The sequence below is a fragment of the Dipodomys ordii genome, unplaced genomic scaffold, assembly GCF_000151885.1.
Source record: "Dipodomys ordii isolate 6190 unplaced genomic scaffold, Dord_2.0 Scaffold29, whole genome shotgun sequence".
NCBI lineage: Eukaryota > Metazoa > Chordata > Mammalia > Rodentia > Heteromyidae > Dipodomys > Dipodomys ordii.
In genome coordinates, this window is record NW_012267245.1 from 8,114,430 (window position 1) to 8,133,306 (window position 18,877).

The 18,877-nt window shown below is 40.0% G+C and overlaps 2 protein-coding genes across 2 annotated transcripts; both read right to left on the reverse strand.

Moving 5' to 3' along the window:
- Positions 1 to 5,056: 5,056 nt before the first annotated feature.
- Positions 5,057 to 6,073, reverse strand: LOC105985475 (olfactory receptor 4K14-like). Its single transcript, XM_013016025.1, has one exon. It carries the CDS (start codon positions 6,071 to 6,073, stop codon positions 5,057 to 5,059), a length of 1,017 nt encoding a protein of 338 aa, XP_012871479.1.
- A 3,646-nt stretch (positions 6,074 to 9,719) lies between these two features.
- Positions 9,720 to 17,910, reverse strand: LOC105985476 (olfactory receptor 4F4-like). Its single transcript, XM_013016026.1, has 3 exons — positions 17,884 to 17,910; positions 13,267 to 14,218; positions 9,720 to 9,751 (listed from the first exon to the last, which is right to left on the reverse strand). Exons 1-3 carry the CDS (start codon positions 17,908 to 17,910, stop codon positions 9,720 to 9,722), a joined length of 1,011 nt encoding a protein of 336 aa, XP_012871480.1.
- Between the last annotated feature and the right edge of the window lie 967 nt (positions 17,911 to 18,877).

Here is an 18,877-nt window from a genome sequence, read left to right on the forward strand (position 1 = left end):
TACAGTCACCTCCCATAGACAGAGTACAGTCACCTCCCATAGACAGAGTACAGTCACCTCCCATAGACAGAGTACAGTCACCTCCCATAGACAGATTACAGTCACCTCCTATAGACAGAGTACAGTCACCTCCTATAGACAGAGTACAGTCACCTCCCATAGACAGAGTACAGTCACCTCCTATAGACAGAGTACAGTCACCTCCTATAGACAGAGTACAGTCACCTCCTATAGAACTTGCTGGAATCCCTGGGACATGGCTCACAGGGAGTTGAGCTGGGCACGGATCTGGCACTGCACCAGGCAGGACAGCAGCACTGGCTGGGCCTCCCGGACCCCTCTCCGCACCTGCTCCCTAGTGTCCTGCTCTGCTCAGCAAGCATTGTTTGATTACAGTAGTTGTTGGTGGGCTGGGCCGCTCTTAGGATGGAAGCACTGCAGATCGGCATGCACAGGCTTCTGACCTGCTAATTTTGTGTATTTATTCATGTATGTCAACACCAGGGCCTGAACCCACGGCCTCACTTGGCTTTTTTGCTCAAAGCGGACACGCTAGCTCTCGAACCACACCTCCACATATGTGTTTTGCTGGTTAATTGGAGAGAAGAGTCTCGAGGGCTTTTCTTCCAGAGATGACTTTGAATTGCAATTCTCAGATCGCAGCCTCCTGTGAGCCAGTAGCACTCCCTCTATTTTTGTATCAGCTGTAGATTATTTTGTGCTCATTTTGCTATTGTGCAATTAAGCTGAGGTCCATTCTCCATTACCAAGTTGTCCTCTATGTAGCCCTTGGCTTCGTCTACTTCTTCTCTTTCTCAGCCTCTGTGTCGGTGTGTCTGCATAGAACCACTTGCATAGGGAGAAAGTACAAAGAAAATTGCTGCTTACAATGTGAGGGGATTTGTGGTCAGGGCAGTGAGATGCACAGCTTGGCAAGTCACCAAACACGAGTCTCTCTCTCCTCTCTGCATTTTCTAAACCATGGACCAAAATGATTAGCAGATATCTCTAACTTTATGGTTATGTCTGAATACTAGATATTGGCTCCTTGAAATTTATATTTACTCTTAATATATGTTCTAGTCCCTTACTGTATTCTCACAGATCAGTTTAGGATTTTTCAGGATTTAAAATTTTAATTTAAAGCTATTTTAGAAAATTAACCTTTGGATGGTTTTGCTCAGACCAAACCTAACATTTATAAGCTATTTCTTGTTATAATTATTGTTGTTTGAACATTACATCAATGTTAATTTTATGGACAAAAAGGTCATGAATATTTCTCCCCTGTATATTTTTGTGACTTCTACTTTATCCTATTGCCCTTTACCAGTTTTTTTTGTCTATCTGTCAATGGACAGATAGACAAAGCCACAGACTGATCTGTTTGCATCAGCCAGACCCCTGTGAGAAGGCTGTAGTGATGTTCATACTGCAAAAGTAGATTTAAAAACAAAATTACTCACTCAGCTTTTTCATCCTGTTATTTTTGTCTAATTGTAATTTGCTTATTATTTGAGTTCATGGCCAAAAATATTCTTAACAGGAGAAAGAAATGGCAATTTACAAAGTCAGAGGCCGTCCCTGAGGGACCCATTAGCCACTTCCCCTTGCTCCCCTGGGAAAACCCGCATGCCTGTGGAAGCCAGTCCCACCGCGGGCTGACTGGTTGGGGCCTCCGTCTCCAGTGCCACTTGGTCACTACCCACGCACAATTAGTTCTGATAATGAACCACAGTCTCAGAGGCAGTGCCTTGCCTCTCTCCCCACACAGGGGAGTTTTACTATGCAACAGACAGAAACTTTCTGCATCATCCTCACTCCCTGAAGGTGCACTTTCTTATGCCCTGCGGTCAGAGAGCAAACTTTCTCCCGTGCGCTGTGCTTCCTGATTAGCAGGGAGAGCTGGCAGTGTTTGCTTCCCACATAGGTGACCGGATGCTGGCGTCCAGACAAGAAACCCACGGTGCAGGCTTTGTGCTGCCACTTGTCCACCGTGCTCTCGTTTTTATTTTTCAACCTGTCAGTATTCATCCCAAAACACTATAATTTAGCATTACTTGTTTTTTTTCATATGGTATAGTTTTTTAGAAACTCTTCTAGTAGACAGCATTCCTACAAATTAAACTTTTGGTGATTATTTTATGATTTGCTTTCTACTTTGAGTTTCACTGATTACAGTGTCACTAAAGTTGAACATTTCCACTAACTTTTGCATTTGCTCCAAATGACAGCTGAATTCAGAGGTTTAATCAAATAGTTGTTTGATATTATTTGTATCAGAAGGCACAATTACAACTCTCATTTACTGTTGTTATTATCAGTTATTAATTTTCAATATGATATACAATATAAACACATTATACATCATGTGTGTATATGGATTTATGTGGGAAAATAGACTGGGAGGGCTGTGGAAAGTAGAGAGAAAGAGACAGAGGCAGAGATGGGGGGGGGAAGATTACATTAAAAACACCAGTCTAATCCAGAACCCTTTTTTACTTCTACTTTGTATCTATCTCCTTTCACAATGCTATTTCGGTCTATTAACAATGTGAATATCTTCATTTGATTAATTATATAATCAACATACAATTATTTGGGAATAGCTATATCAATACCAAAAAGAAAGATTAAAAAGACTCAGTTTTCTGGTAGTTACTTTGTTTTTAAAGGAATGGTATACATTCAAAGCTAATTAAAAATCAAGTAACGGTAAAAAAAAGTTAATTGGCTTAAATATTACTTTTCTCCTTCAGTTTGGTTATGTAATTCTCTTATTTGGAAGACATTTGAATTCATCTATTTCTCTTAGAATTCAGTTTCAAGATCTTTTATCAACTTAGCTGTGTTGACTTAATATATTATAAATGGGTAAAAAAGAACTTGACCGAAGCTTTAAATCACGTAGAAAGGCATTATGAGAAGAAGATCCGAGCTTTCTGCACCCCATTCACTATGTTCTTTTCATTTTTCATAGATAACATATGTTATCAGGATGTTACAATTAAGTCACCACCTATGCTCATATCTTGAAGCATTTCCCCTTCATTTTAATTAATTATTTATTTATTTTTGTTGGTTGTGGGGCCTGAACTCAGAGCCTGGGTGCTGTCCCTCAGCTCTTCAGCTCAAGGCTAGCACTCTACCACTTGAGCCACAGCGCCACTTCTGGCTTGTTTTGGCTTATGTGGTGCTGAGGAATCGAACCCAGGGCCTCCTGAGTAGCTAGGATTACAGGCGTGAGCCACTGGCATTTTTTTTGTAGTATTTTTTTATGTCTGTATCTTACATTAAGGTCTTAGGTCAGTTTTGAGTTGATTTTTGTACACATAAAGGTAGGGGTATAGTTTCAGTATTCTCATGTGGACATGAAAAATTTCTAGCACCACATCTTTGTGGAAAACCCAATGCCTATAGCTGTGGCTATATTGAGCGATTTCTGCATTCGCCATTCTATTCCTTTGGCCTATGTGTCTATTTTCCTACCAGAACCATGCTCTTTCCTTTCTTTTCATGGCTCTGCAGTGCAATTTCAGCTTGGGTAATTCTACACCTCTCACAGAGCTTTCTTTGCTCGTGTTGTTTTGGCTATTTGGGGTCTTCTGGGAGAGGATTAATCCTGAAACTCTATAGATGCTTAAGTCTACTCAATGGACAGTATCATTTAACTCTGATGCTCGTTGATTTTTGGTCTAGATTTTCCTGTAGAGACAGAGTAGGGCATTGAAATCACGTATTATTATATTGTTGAGGTCCGTCTGAGCTTGTTTTTCCAATAGTGTTTGTTTTATGACATTGGATGCACACTTGTTTGGGACATATGCATTTGTAATTGATAAATCTTGGTGGATTGCTCTGTTTTCCCTCCCATTGGGACAGGGTCTTTTATGTAGCTGAGCATGTCTTATACTTTGCTGTGCAGCCAGGATGGCCTTGAACTTGTGATCTTATGCCTTAACTTCCTGAGGTAGAGATATTGTGATTACAAGTATGTGCTACCATGCTTAGTGTCTAAATCTTGTTTGTGATTCACAATTTGAAGGTAATAGCAATAGCATTTGCAATAAGAATATAGTGAACACAATTACATAGACTAGGCAGTCAGAAATGACATTAATTTATTTAGTATAACATTTGTTGTATTTGTTCCCATATTAATAGAAGTAGAAACTAGATACTGTGCTATCTTTTTGTCTTAGAACTTTATTATTTTTGAAAAGGGATTGAAATTCCATTCTTAGAAAACAAAATGGTCATGATACATTTGACAATTTTAAGTCTATTTAAAATTACACATAGCATATTTCAGCATCCTTTTACAAATAAATATCAGAAGCATTTGAATGGGATAGTTGAACACCATTGAATTTTAAAATATATTTTAAGTGCCTATTTTTTATTACCCATTATATTAAGTGCTTCAATTTCAAGAACTTACAAGCTAAGGCATCGTTCACTGCCTTTAGGGAAATCATATTTCAGAATTGCACCGAAATGGTAAATAATAATTTAAACAAGAACATTTGATCTTTGAGATCTTTGATAACTAGGAAAAATAACAGTAGGTTTTATTCTCACTGAAATACAACACATTGCGAAGTCTGTGGTCGTTCCTTAAGTAGTGCAGCACTTGGGTTTTGTCCTTTCTTAATTTTTTTTCTGTTGTCCCTCTTCCATTAGTGTTTTGTTGGATAGCTGGAAAAAGTAAAAAAGACTGTTCCTTTTGGCAAAGGGTAAATGAATGGTTTGTGGGAGATGTGTTGAGGTATAGAACACAATTTTTAAAGAGTTTTAGGACATTATTCAAGATAAGTTACTAAAATGTTATCTACAGAGATAAACATAGAGTTTGAATAAATTTTAGATACTTGTTTATACTGTTAAATACATGTAAAAACTGTTCAGGTAATTTCTCCATGAGAAAGGGCCACTCAGATTTGGGTTTTAGTGAAGTAATTCACAGTGTTCTACTGGTCAGTTAGTAAAGGCGAATTATCCTGAATTCCAGTGATCTGTACTCATATCTGGAGACAGGAAAGAACTCCAGTATGAACTAAATTTCCTGTTTTCCACCCCAACTCACAGGTCTTTGTGTTGCTGGTCTGAAGTGCTTAAGACAGGCCTTCTGGGCATCTATAGAACCCTTGGACCCTATAGAATATCTTGTAATCCTTTTCATGGCACTTTTAATCTCTTTATTCCTCAGTGTATAAATGGTTGGGTTTAGCAGCGGTGTAATAACAGAATAAAACACAGCAAGAAACTTGTCCAGCCAGGTGATGCTAAGAGGCCACACATAGATGAAGATGCAGGGGCCAAAGAGGAGGACCACCACTGTGATGTGGGCGGAGCAGGTGGACAGGGCCTTGGAGGCCCCGCTTGTGGAGCTCCGTCGCACAGTGAGAAGAATGTATGTGTAGGAGATCAGCAACAGAACGAAGCAGGTTACACCCACAACTCCACAGTCAGCGTTCATCAGTAGGTCCAGATTATAGGAATCTATGCAGGCTAGCTTGATGACCAGTGGTATGTCGCAGAAGAAGCTGTCTATATCCCGGGGGCCACAGAAAGGCAGCTGTATGACCACTACCAGGTGACTCATGGCATGCACGAATCCAATGGCCCAGGAGGTCAACACCAGCTCCACACACTTCTGCAGGCTCATAATGGTGGAGTAGTGGAGTGGTCTGCAGATGGCCACATAGCGGTCATAGGCCATTACCACAAGGAGCACCATCTCACTAGCAGCAATGAAGTGGGCAAAGAAGATCTGAGACATGCAGCCTCCAAAGGAGATGGTCTTGTTCACCCTCAGAAAGTCTGTGATCATCTTAGGGGTGCTGACGGAGGAGAGCCACAGATCCACAAAGGACAGGTTGGCCAGCAGGAAGTACATGGGGGAGTGGAGGTGAGGGTCAGTGATGATCAAGATCATGATGGCAGTGTTCCCTGACCCGATGATCAGATAAAGCACCAAAAATATTATGAAGAGTAAGATCTGGGCGTTCTGTGAATTGTCAAGTCCGAGAAGCACAAACTCTGACACTACCGACTGATTTCCTCTATCCATTGTATTAGTGTCCTCTGAAATAATCTAGAAAGAATAGATTATCAACTAGTGGGATGATAAAGAGAAGTTGAAAGCTAACGTCTATGTCTGAAATTGAATAGCATAAATCCAAGGAGAAATTTTAGCCAAATATAAGGGGCATTCTGCCCCAAAGCAAACGTTAACAGACCACGACTAATTTTTCAAGAAGCAGAGCATAAAAAGGAATGTCATGCAAATGACTTACCAGGACAGTGCTGTCCCGGGGGTGATCAGGGGGCAGAGGCCAGGACAACCGTGGCCTCCCCTGGTGCCCGCTCTGCCCCCCAGTCCAGTCGAAGGCTGAGCACAATGCCTGCTCACTCTGCCTGCACATAATCAAAATTAATTCAGAAACTTGGAAAGGTGATGGTGAATTGACATTGAATTTCAAACTAACAATGTGATACAATCCTACCATTTGTTGGCACTATATATAATGATTCCTTCAAGCCTAGGAAGACATTACAAAATTACGATTTCTTAGCTCAGATCTCTAAAATAAATGTTGAAGCGGGGTGCCAGTGGCTTACTCCTGTCATCCTAGCTATTCAGGAGGCTGAGATCTGAGCATCACAGTTCAAAGCCAGCCTGGGCAGGAAAGTTCATGAGACTTTTATCTCCAATAAACCACTAGAAAACCAGAAGTGGCTCTGGCTCAAGTGGTAGAGTGCTCGCCTTGAGCTGAAGAGCACAGGGACAGTGCCCAACCCCAGAGCTCAAGGCCCATAACTGACAAATATTGAGACAATCTTTATGAGAGAAAAAACTGTACAGAAAGTCATGCAATAAATACCTTGGCATGATGATGCAAAATCAGACACATAAATAGTCATTAATTAAAATGTAAAATAATATTTACTAAATAAAAGTTTTAATTACCAAAATATATTGATGTAGATTAATTTTTTCTTAAAACAAATTTTTAAAAACCAGTTCTTATTGTGTGCCAGTGGCTCACACTTGTATTCCTAGCATCTCAGGAGGCTGAGATCTGAGGATGGTGGTTCAAAGACAGCTCAGACAAAAAAGTCCTTGAGACCCTTATCTCTGAATAACCACCAAAAAGCCAGACATGGAGCTTTGGCTCAAGTGGTAGAGTGCCAGCCTTGAGTAACAACGCTCACGGACAGTGCCCAGAGGCCAAGTTCAAGGTTCAGGACTTGCACAACACAACAAAACAAGACAAGAAACAATTCTCTACCTGCCAGAGTAAGTTATGTAGATGAGTTGCAAACGTGGGGCTTCAGATGTGAGTGAGAGAGGAATGTGCTGCAGAGTGACTAGCACATTTTTGGTACACACAGGTGCTCTCCCACCAGATCCCCTGCATTTGTAATAAGGTCGTGCCTCCGGCCCAGCTAGTCTAGACTGTGATCCTCTTCTCCCTGCTCCCTGCACCGCTGGGCTGCTAGGCATCCATCTCTGCACCCAGATTTTTATTGGTTGAGAGATGGGGGTGTCTCATAAGCATTCTGCCCAGGCTGGCTTCAAACTGTGACCCAGTCTCTGAGGAGCTAGGTTTACAGGAATGAGCTGCTGGCACCTGGCTCTTCTCCGTTTTTTGTTTTTAAATAGTGGATCTTGAGACAATATTTTTCTCCAAAGCTATTGGCAACAATTGTATTGTTTTTGTGACTTATTCCATAAATAACATATATGCTATCGCCTTTCTTTCCAGTATCTCTTCCTTATGTTTTCCTTAAGTGTCCATGTGCCTCTCAGTGATGGTCCCATGTCTACTGTGAAAGGGACTTTGTCTGTACCGCCTGCTGTCCATGGTATAACCAGTGTTTCACTCACATTTTTCTTGCCCAGCAGGGTTATTAATGTTCACAGGACTTGGAAGCATTAGGGCATTCTATTAAAGCACGTTTAGAATTTTACTTTTTCTTCTTTTGTCAGTTGTGGGGCTTGAACCATAGGCCTGGGCACTGTCCCTCAGCTCTTCAGCTCAAGGCGAGCACTCTACCACTTGAGCCACAGCACCACTTCCAGTTTTGAGTGGTTAATTGGAGATAAGAGTCTCACAAACATTCCTGCCTGGGCTGGCTTTAAACCATAATCCTCAGATCTCAGCCTGAGTAGCTAGGATTACAGGCGTGAGACACTGGCACCTGGCTAGAATTCTACTTTTAACATAAGAGTAATTCTTAAAGAAAGGGCTAACATTAGGTTTTGATGGGTGGAACTGAAAATTAGGGTAAGAAAACAAAGCAAATTATCTTTAGGAATATTGAAACATAACAAACTATTTCTTCCTTCTAGATGTAATATCCTTCCATAAATGCTGGCTTTCTCCAAAAGTATTAATCTTTGATATTAATAATTTTACCTCGGTAGATGTATACAAGGCCTCAGACCGTGTATTGGAGGAGTGCTCAGCATGTTCCAGTGAGTTGGGATGGCCTCCTTTTCCTCAGGTTGCACGTTTTAGTTCTATGTTTGCTCTAGCCAAGAACTGTAATCTTGTTCGCCATATCTCCATGCTAAAAACTGTCTTACATGCTATGCAGTCTGACACAATGAGCCTTTATCAGGAATAAGGACAGCCAGTTCTGTTCATAGCAATCCACAGGCAAAGTAGTGTGATCTTCCGACACAGATCTTAGAGCATGTCTGGGGCCTTGCTTTTTTGTAGTGTGTGCACTGTTTTGAAGATAAATCCCCATAATAATAGCAAATCAAGAGAAAAACCTATAGGTTGTCTTCTAAAAATGTCAGAAGACACAGAAGCCATACTAGGCTCCAAGCATCCTACAAATCATTTGAACGATACAGAGAAGTACCTTAAGAGGAGCAGAGCACAGAGGTGACTTACTAGACACCGTGGTTTCTCTCTTGGTCTTCCTTTCTGATGTGTGCAGTGGTGGGCTCCTCGGCAGTGGTGAAGGTGCCCTCCTCATCCTGACACTTAGACACTGCCTGGAGAAGTCTCCTGGGGCAAATTTACCTATTCTGTGTTCCAACCCAAACAAGAATCAAGGAAATAATGATCTTGGACATCCCCTGGGGATTTCTCTATTAAGAGTAGTACTGAGTGCTGCATACTTGTGAAATTAGAACAAGGAGATGAGGAAAAACTCCTGTAAGTCAGCTCAGCACTGAAAAAGAGTGGAGTCTGAATAGTATCCCTTTGACTAAATAGCACTCAGGAGATGTTTTCTGCAGCTTTGTTCAGCAATTCTATGAAGTCAGATTATGTTTGGGCCACAGACAGCATGGCTGGCCTGTGTTTACTAGTTAGTAAATAGAGTGAGGCAGTTGACTGACCTGTGTTTGCTAAACAGAGTGAAGCAGCAAGTCAGCCCCATGCTGGGTATGGCCCAAGCAGCAATGCTTCTAGGTGCAGTGCTGAGGTCAGGCTCTCCTAACAAGCGGCTGTCTGTGGTCAAATGGCTGATGATTTGCAGTATATTCTATGATTGCATGAGATACTGTCAGGTAGGGAATAGATATCTCAGGATTCTAAAAGATAGGTTGACATGAGTTTCAACATATCCTCGAACACTTAGAGTTAAAAACAATTTTGTGATACTGTAATTGGCCCAAAGGAAACGGCTTTTGTTTAAAATGTACAATGTGGTAAGCCTTGACATTCACATGCCTGTGAAGACACCATCATCATCTAGATAGGAAACACAGATCTGAGCCAAAATGCTCCATGCTTTGACAACCTTGCTTTCCCACCTTCTGCAGGCCTCTCTTTGGAACCACTGATCCGTTACTAACTTTGCATGTTGCAGAGTTTTGTATAAAGGAACTCACTTGTACTTCTCTAAAAATGTTCACTTCAGCTGGGTGCCAGTGGCTCACTCTTGTCATTCTAACCACTCAGGAGGCTGAGATCTGAGGATTGCAGTTCAAAGCCAGCCCAAGCAGGAAAGTCCATGAGACATATCTCCAGTTGACCACCAAAAAGCTGGAAGTGGAGCTGTGGCCCAAGGGTAGAGCACTAGTCTTGAGCACAAGGAAGCTCAAGCACGGCACCCAGGCTCTGAGTTCAAGACCCACAACCAACAAAAGAAAAAAGTTTAGTTCACTTGCCCTTTTATTAATTGAGTTGTTTATTTTGGGGGGGAGTTAATATTTTGAGTTCACAGTATGTTCTGCTTATTAGACACTCACCAGATGTATACCTGACAAAGGTTTTTCTCTACTCCGTAGGCAATCTCTTCAATCCCATGACTGTCTCCTCATTGTGCCCAGGCTCTGCAGTTTGATCTCATCTGTTAATCCTTGCTCTTATTTGCTGAGCTATTGGGTTATACTCAAGAAGTTACTGCCTATGCCAATATGTTCCAGTATTCTCAGCATTCTTCTGGTGTTGCTTCTTGTTGTAGTTTCACAGTTTTTGGTCTTACACTGACACCCACTCTCCGCTGACATTTGTGCAGAGTGAGAGGTGGGGACCTGGCTTCAATCCTGTGCATTTAGATATTCACTTTTCCCAGCACCATTTGTATATTTTGGAATGATTGGTAAAAATCAAATGTTTCAGCTGTGTGGATTTATTTTGGTATCTTATTCTGTTACTTTTTTTGTTTTTGTGTTATTTCTGTGGTGTTTTTGTTAATATTACCACATAGCATAATTTGGAATCTGGTATTGGAATACCTGTAGCATTGGTTTTGCTATAAAAATTGTTTTGGCTAGTTGGGGTCTTGTGCTTCCCTATGAAATTTAAGATTGATTTTTTCCACTTTTGCGAAGAATCCCATCTGCATTTTGAGGAGTATTGCTTTGAACCTGAACATTTCTTTCAGCTACTTTCATGATATTCTGACCATCCATGAGCATCGTGGTCTTCTCATCAATTGGTATCTTTGATTTCCATCCTCAGAGTGTTATAGTTTGTAGAGAAAAGTTTAGTTGTTATGATAAGAAAGTTGGCTAAGGCAGATGCTGGTGGCTCATGCCTGTCATCCTAGCTACTCAAGAAGCTGAGATCTGAGGATCACAGTTCAAAGCCAGCCCAGGCAGGAAAGTCCATAAGACTCTTATCTCCAGTTAACTACCATAAAACGGGAGTGGTGCTGTGGCTCAAGCGGTAGAATGCTCGCCTTGAGCAAAAGAGAGCAGGGACAGCACCCAGGCCCTGAGTTCAAGTTCAGCAGAAAAAAATAGAAAGTTGGCCAAGTTATCACATTATTATTTTTGACACTGTTATGAATGGGATCTTTCTCCTGATTTCCATCTCAGCCTATTTACTGTTGTTATACAGAAAAGCTACTGAAATTTGTGTGTTGATTTCATGCCCTGCTACATAGCTGAACATGTTTATGAGATCTAAGACTTTGGAGTGAAACCTTAATGGTCCTATAAGATTATATAACTAGTAAACAGAAATAATTCAACTTATTTCTTATCTGTTTAGATCTTTCTCTTGCATTATTTCTCTGGCTAAGAATTCCAGTCTTACATTAAGTAAGAATAGAAAGAGCAGACACCCTGGTCTCATTCCTGACTTTACAGAAAATAAGTTCATTTTTTGTTTAGTATGATTTTAGCTGTAGGATTGTCATAGATCGCTTTCATTATATTGAGACACATTCTTTCCTCATCCTAGTTTCTTTATGCCTTTCATCATATGGAATTTTGTCAAAGGCTTTCTCTGCATTGGTTAAGATGATCAATTCTTGTTCTTGATTCTGTTTGCTGCTTTATTTTGCATTCCTGGAATAAAACCAACTTGATCATAATTATGCTGTTTTAAACATTTTATTAAATTCATTTTGCAACAACTTTATTGGAAACTTTTGCATCTGTGCTCATTAAAGAGGTTGGTCTATATTTCTATTTTTTTGTGTCTTTGTCCAGTTTTGGACCTAATGTAATAGTGGTCCTTAGAATGAGTTTTATAGTATTTCTTCTCTTTCCATTTCATGGAAATGTTTGATAACTATTGGTGTGAGTTCTCTAAAGGTCTGGTAGGATTCTGTACTGAGTCCATATAGTCCGGAAGTTTTATTTTTTTGTGACACTCTTTATTACTTCTTTAACCTCATTGCTTGTTATAGGTTTAGTTAACTGATTTGTGTCTTCTTGATTCAGTTTTGGTAGGTCAAATGTGTGTAGAAATGGATCAATTTATTTTACATTTTCTAGTTTAATTGAATATAACTTGACAAGCGATGTCTCATATTTTATATTCTGTATTTCTTTTGTGTTTCTTATTATATCCCCTTTTTCTCTCTGAATTAATTTTCTCTAATTCCTTTTCCCCTTCATTAGTTTAATCTCAATGTTATTCTGATTCAATGATTCTCACTAGAAAAACTAGAGTCAAAATTACTTCTCAAGTTTTTCCAACTTATATTCGCGTCTACATCTGTCCTGACTGAGTACCTAGCGAGGATGTCAGAGCACACATGTAAGTACACACACATCGACATGAGTAAGACACTTCCATGCCTCAGATGACAGGCTGCTCAGACTGAACTATGTCACACCTCTCAAGTATGTAGGGAAAAGGGTGAGAACATTCTTCTCCATTGTTTATGTAATAATATATATAGTACAATTAGTGTGTTTCGTACATATTGTATGTTTAGTACATATTTAGTATATATTTAGTACACTTAATAAGTATGAAAGGTGTCACAGATTGTGTTATTTGATACATATTTATTGCCTTATTACCCCCATAATAACCAGGCCAGTAAGTATTGTTACCTCCTCTTAAAAACATGGACAGCAACGCTCACAAGAGGTAAGTAAATAGTAAATACGATGATTACCAAGTGCTAAATAGTTCAACATTTTGTATGGGGAGGCGCCTCTTTTGAAAATCCTTTAGTAGTTGATCTATAAATTCTATCACCAAGCATATTTTGAGGCATGTAGAAGTTCCTTTGTTAATGTTTTTAGGGAAAATGCGCTAAATACATGTTTTTTAAATTTTAGTAACTAGCCAGGCCAGTTTCTAACATTTAGAAAGTCTCAGGTGCTTACATACACCAACACACTCATGACTTTATTGCTCTGAAAATTAGTTACATCATATTTTGAATGCATGATATTACCTTTGCAACTGTAAAAATAGAGTACACTTGATATGGAAGGAAGTGTATGTGAAACTTTATTGCCAACTACTAAGGAAGGTGAGAACGAGGATGACCATTTTCATAACTTTACTCATTTACCAGCTTAGGCTCTTCGACCTCCGGTGGCGCTCATGTTCTGTTTTCTCAGTCGCCGCAGGGCAGTCTTCATGTCTTTGTTCCTCAGCGTATACACCAGGGGGTTCAAGAGCGGAGTGACCACAGAGTAGAACACGGCGAGGAATTTGTCCAAGGACTCCACCGCAAATGGCCAGGCGTAAATGAGGATGCATGGCCCAAAAAACAGAAGGACCACTGTGATGTGAGCCGTCAGTGTGGTCAGGGCCTTGGAGGACCGATCTGAAGGGCAGCGCTTGACGGTCAGTATGATGATAGTGTAGGAAATGATCAAGAGAACAAAAGAGCACACCGTGAGCACTCCGCTGTTGGCGATGACCATGATGTCTAGCCGGTAGGTGTCGGTGCAGGCAAGTCTGACTACCTTTGGAAGGTCGCAGTAGAAGCTGTCAATCTCGTTGGGACCACAGAAGGGCAAGTTCACTGCAAATGCCAGCTGGCTCACAGAGTGGAGGAAGCCAGTCCCCCAGGCAGCAGCCACAATCCCCACACACACATTGCCACGCATGATTGCTGTGTAGCGCAGGGGCTTGCAAATCGCCACATACCTGTCAAAAGCCATGGCAATGAGGATCACCAGCTCACTCCCGCCAAAAAAGTGAAGGAGAAATATCTGTGCAAAGCATCCCTTGACAGAGATGACTTTGTGCTTGCTGAAGAAGTCACAGATCATCTTGGGAGCTGTGACTGAGGACAGAGACAGGTCGATGAGCGAGAGGTTGGCCAGCAGAAAGTACATGGGGGAGTGAAGGTAGGGGTCAGAAGCCACAGTTATGATAATAAGAAGGTTTCCCAAAACAATCCCTATGTAGAAAGCTACAAAGAACATAAATAAGAAGATCTGAAGCTCCCAAGACCTGGAGAGTCCAAGAAAAATAAACTCAGTCACCACAGAGTGATTTGTTTCACGTACTGATGCATTCCAGGAGATTGTGTCTTCAGTTACCTTGGAGAAGACAATGAGAAGACATCATGATGATTACATTTAATCTGTCTCACTTTTCGTCCTCTGTTACATTTGCTACTTTCTGTGGTCCATTGCACAAAGCTGTCACAATTCAAGGGGCAGGTTCATAGTTTCACCCCTGCCCTTCCCCTCGGGTTGTATGTTGCAGTTCAGTTACCCAGGTCTTCCCAGTGCCCCCACACATGCTAGGCATAGTCTTAACAATAATTCTATATGTCCACACTGCCATCCTATATTTACCCTCTTTTCATTTCCTTTTTTTAGTTCATAATCTGTAGCAACTATCTTAAATCTTTGATGATATTAAAGCTCTCAAGAGAAAAAGAAGCTTGCCAAATGAAAGATATAAATATAAACAAAAATAAAATAAATATAGCATTTAAAAAAGTGAGGCTGGGTGCTGGTAGCTCATGCCTGTAATCCTAGCTATTCAAAAGGCTGAGATCTGAGGATTGCAGTTAGAAGCTAGCCCAGGCAGAAAAGTCCACGAGACTCTTATCTCCAATAAATTACTCTGAAAAAGCTGGAAGTGGTGCTGTGGCTCAAGTGGTAGAGTGCTAGTCTTGAACACAAAGAGGCTCCAGGACAGTGCCCAGGCCCTGAGTTCAAGCCCTAGGACCAAGCCCCCCACCCTTCAAAAGAAAAGCAAGAGAGGATAAGAGAATGAGGGATTCAAAGTTGGAGCAAGGGAAATGAAAATTTGCATGAGAGATGGTGTGATGGAGTTTAATGGAGATAAAATTGGAAAAGGATTCTGGAATTTTTAATGAGGGATTTGGGTTTATTTTGAAATGGAGAACTACTGGAAAATTATGAACAGTAGTTTAACACATTTACTGGTGGCTTGGAAGAGGAGGTTGAAAGCAAAGCTGTGTGAGTGTTTTAAGGCTAACAGTAAGCAATATCTGGAAGTTGGGGTTGTGAGTGCAGAAGGAGGAGGAGGAGAGATTTCTAAGAGTTTATCAAAGAACACATACAGTGGCTAGGATATGAGCTTGTGTGCTAGGAGGCTTAGCTGGATGTCCTTGGACACGTCACTTAAAGCTGTGGTCTTATATCTGTATCAGACTAGAGGGGTGATTTTAGTATTAATTCGTAAGAGTTCTGGAAGATTAATGTGGCCATGAACATAAATTTTCTAGCACATAGTGGTTAATACATAATACATACTAAATTTTTAAATTTTTTATTGTTATTATAAAGAAGGTCCAATAGATTTTTTTAAGCTAGTAATTGAAATTTGTCATCAGGATGTGGGAGATGGAAAAGTATGATTTAAATATTTATATTCTGAGCATTTGGGAGCGCCGAGCTGAGTTAGACGCCCCCCCCCCCAGTGATGATAACTAGCACTGATGTGGGGCAGACATGCAGACACACACAGCACAGAGGAAGAGAGCTCCACACACGAGCAAGCATTGTGGGGGCACATTTGTGGGGTACATTCTAGTAAATGATGAGGGAACACTGTTGGGCAGGAGCTGCAGGAAACATTTCAACCATGTTTCTTCAGGAGGTTGTGCAGTTGGGTGACCCTGGGCAGCATAGCTGATAGCCATGGAAAACAGAAGCGAAACTTGGAAAGGAATAGGGCTGTCACACAGGAAATGTAAAAGCTTAGAAGTATGACATCTATCAAGCTTCTTGGAAGGACTATATAATTTGATTGGACATTTAGTTATATTTTCTACCACTCTTAGAAATTACACTTCTCTCTCTTCTAAATTTCCCACCTCTACTCAAGTACATTGTTCCCAAGATCTTATAAAATTACTAATTCTAATTTTTCAAGTATGAAGAAAACCTTCTACTAAATAATTATTAAATAATCAGATGTTTAATTTAATTCAAGGTAACTTATTTTAGTTCCCTTCTGCTTAATATAGTAATAAATACAATCACAGTAATCACTGATAACACAGAGGGCAGGATTTCAATTGTGCAATAATTTCTGATGTGACAACCTGGTTGTTTCTTTAGACTCAATATACACAAATTACAATTGAACTCATCATTTACTGATGTAAAACTAATTTAATTTCATTGAGAGGTAAGGACAAACTTGAGTTGGCCCTAGGGTTTTTATCTTAGTACCAGGAGTTTTTATCATAGTAGCAAGTAAGAATTCAGAAATGTTATTCATCAGCTAAAAGAAATGTCTTACTTCTGAGTGTCTGGTGCTCAGAGGAGAGTGCTAAACCAGATCCTCTGCTACAGAAGCGCTCACCACCACAAGCCCTCTTAAAGCCCATTTGTGGATTCTTCCAACATGCTTCAAGAAGTTCTGGAGGGCCTCACATCTAAAATAAACTTAGAGCTCAAAAAATTAAATCCCTTAAAAATAAGCACTTAAATAACAATCCAACTAATAAATGGGCTAAAGACTTAAGAGACTTTTCAGAAGAAGAAGTAACAATGGCCAATGGACATATGAAGAGATATTCAACATCACTGGCCATAAAAGATAGGCAAATCAGAATAGCATGACCATTATCAAGAAAATGAACAATAACAGATGCTGGTGGGATGTGGCCCAAAGGAAACTCTACTACTCTGTTGGTGGGAATGTAAACTGGTTCAACCACTGTGGAAAGCAGTATGGAAGTTCCTCAAAAGACCAAACATAGAGCTCCCCTCTGACCAGCAATGCCACTCCTGGGCATTTATCCAATGGATCATAAACCAGGCCACACTAAAGCTATCAGCACAACCATGTTCATTGCAATATTGTTTCCATAGTCAAGACATGTAATCAACTCATATGTCCCTCAGTAGATGAGTAAATCAAGAAAATGTGGCATATATATATATATATATATATACATATGGGGGGAGAGAGAATAGAATTCTGTGCTTCTATCAGAAAGAATGACATTGCCCCATTCATAAGGAAATGGAAAGACTTGGAAAAATTATATTAAGCAAAATAAGCCAGACCCCAAGAAATATAGGTTGCATGGTTTCCTTCATTTGTGATAGGTAGAATGTGACTAAAAGTCTACAAGTAAACCTACTGGATGGTAAAGACAAAAACATACACTTGGACATGATAAATTAAACAGCACTCTAGACATTCACACAGTGGGACCAAAGGAGGATGTTCTTAGGAGAGGATCACAAAGGCTCAATAGCTATGTGCATATCATCATATAAAATGTTTATCAAAATAAGCTCCAGGAAATGGAAACAAGATTATTTTGTTTTTGTTTTCTCCCTTGTCACAGTTTTTTTTTCTGTACTTTTGTCTTGCATGTAAGTTTATCTGTTTGGGGGAGGGGGAGGGGGAGCATTAACAAATGCAGCAGTGGTACTCACTGGACACTATGTTGAAAATGAACTGTACAACTTGTGTGTGGAGAGGGTGGTCAGGAGGGAAAAACTGGGAGAAAATGAGGGAGGGTTGACTCTGTTCAGAAAGAAATATGCTCATTACCTGACTTGCCTAACTGCAACCCTTCTATACAACAAATTGACTTTAATGTTCAGCTAATGCTTACTGAAGGAGTTCTCTAGACTCTCACCCATTCGTATTCATAGTAACAACGAAGATCCAGACACAATTTAGAAGAAAATCCTTCCCCGTAATTTCATTAAACATTGAGCTTAATCTTTTGAATGTTACACTTTTCTTAAGCATTTTCTACCTTTGTGGACTTGGCATTTGTTGCCATTATGACACTAATAACAAGGGTTATCCTTAACATTATTTATATTAATTCTTCTAAGTATTGAAGCCACCCTACCAAGTCTTACCATTTTTCCTGAAGATAAAGACATAGGTGAATTATTTCAAGTAGACTTCTACTGATAAAAACATCTCATTGTCAGTTAAATTCTGATTATACTATGTATTTCACTTTCTTCATTCCACTTACCTCTTTCATAACTAGAAGAGACTATAGCAACTTGAAAGAGAGAGAGAGCGCAAAGCCTACAGATTTCCTTTTGTTTTTACATGCAAAGAATTAAAATTTCTAAGACATATCATTTAGGAATGTCATCTTTCTTAGTAAGCTGCTTGGTCAATTAAGAGGTTTTTCAGGAAAGTTACCAGAAGCAGAAGGTCCGGACCTGGCCTCCCAGAGCGGCAGGAGAGGGTCGGACCTGGCTTCCAGATCAGTGCATGCACAGCCTGCTTTATAGGCTCACGGCTTTTCCCTTGGCCATTAGGAAAAACACAAACCTTTTTAGGGGATGTGCCACACTTCAGAAAAGTGTAACACACAAAAGGTTAAGCTCCATGTTTAATGAAATTATGGGGAAGGATTTTCTTCTAAGGCTTTGATCTTACAAAAAAAAGAAAACTTAGCACATCAATGAACAGTCTGTGGAGAAAATAAAGGAAATAGTAATTGACTAGTAGAGACTCTCAGCTCTTATCACTGAATCTTCTTATTGTGTAGATATAATACAGGAGTTATAATGAGCAGAGACAATGTTTATTATTATTACCATCATCTTATTTTAAATATATATTTATAATATTATAGTTTTGTTGTGAACAAAAATGACTCTCGATTTAGTCTAAAAATTCATTTAAGAGATGTGTCACATTTGTTTCTTGACAACCAGGCTTTCTAGGTGATTTTTTTTGGAGGGGGGTGTTGAACTCAGGGCCTGAGCTCAGTTTCTGAGCTT

Bases quoted from the DNA above. Each gene is read 5' to 3' on its own strand.
- LOC105985475 (XM_013016025.1), bottom strand. From the start codon at position 6,073: ATGGATAGAGGAAATCAGTCGGTAGTGTCAGAGTTTGTGCTTCTCGGA.
- LOC105985476 (XM_013016026.1), bottom strand. From the start codon at position 17,910: ATGGCAACAAATGCCAAGTCCACAAAG. The intron at 14,219-17,883 runs GTAGAAAATGCT...GTCTTCTCCAAG, and splicing joins CAAATGCCAAGTCCACAAAG to GTAACTGAAGACACAATCTC. The intron at 9,752-13,266 runs GCGCCACCGGAG...CAAAGCATGGAG, and splicing joins ACTGAGAAAACAGAACATGA to CATTTTGGCTCAGATCTGTG.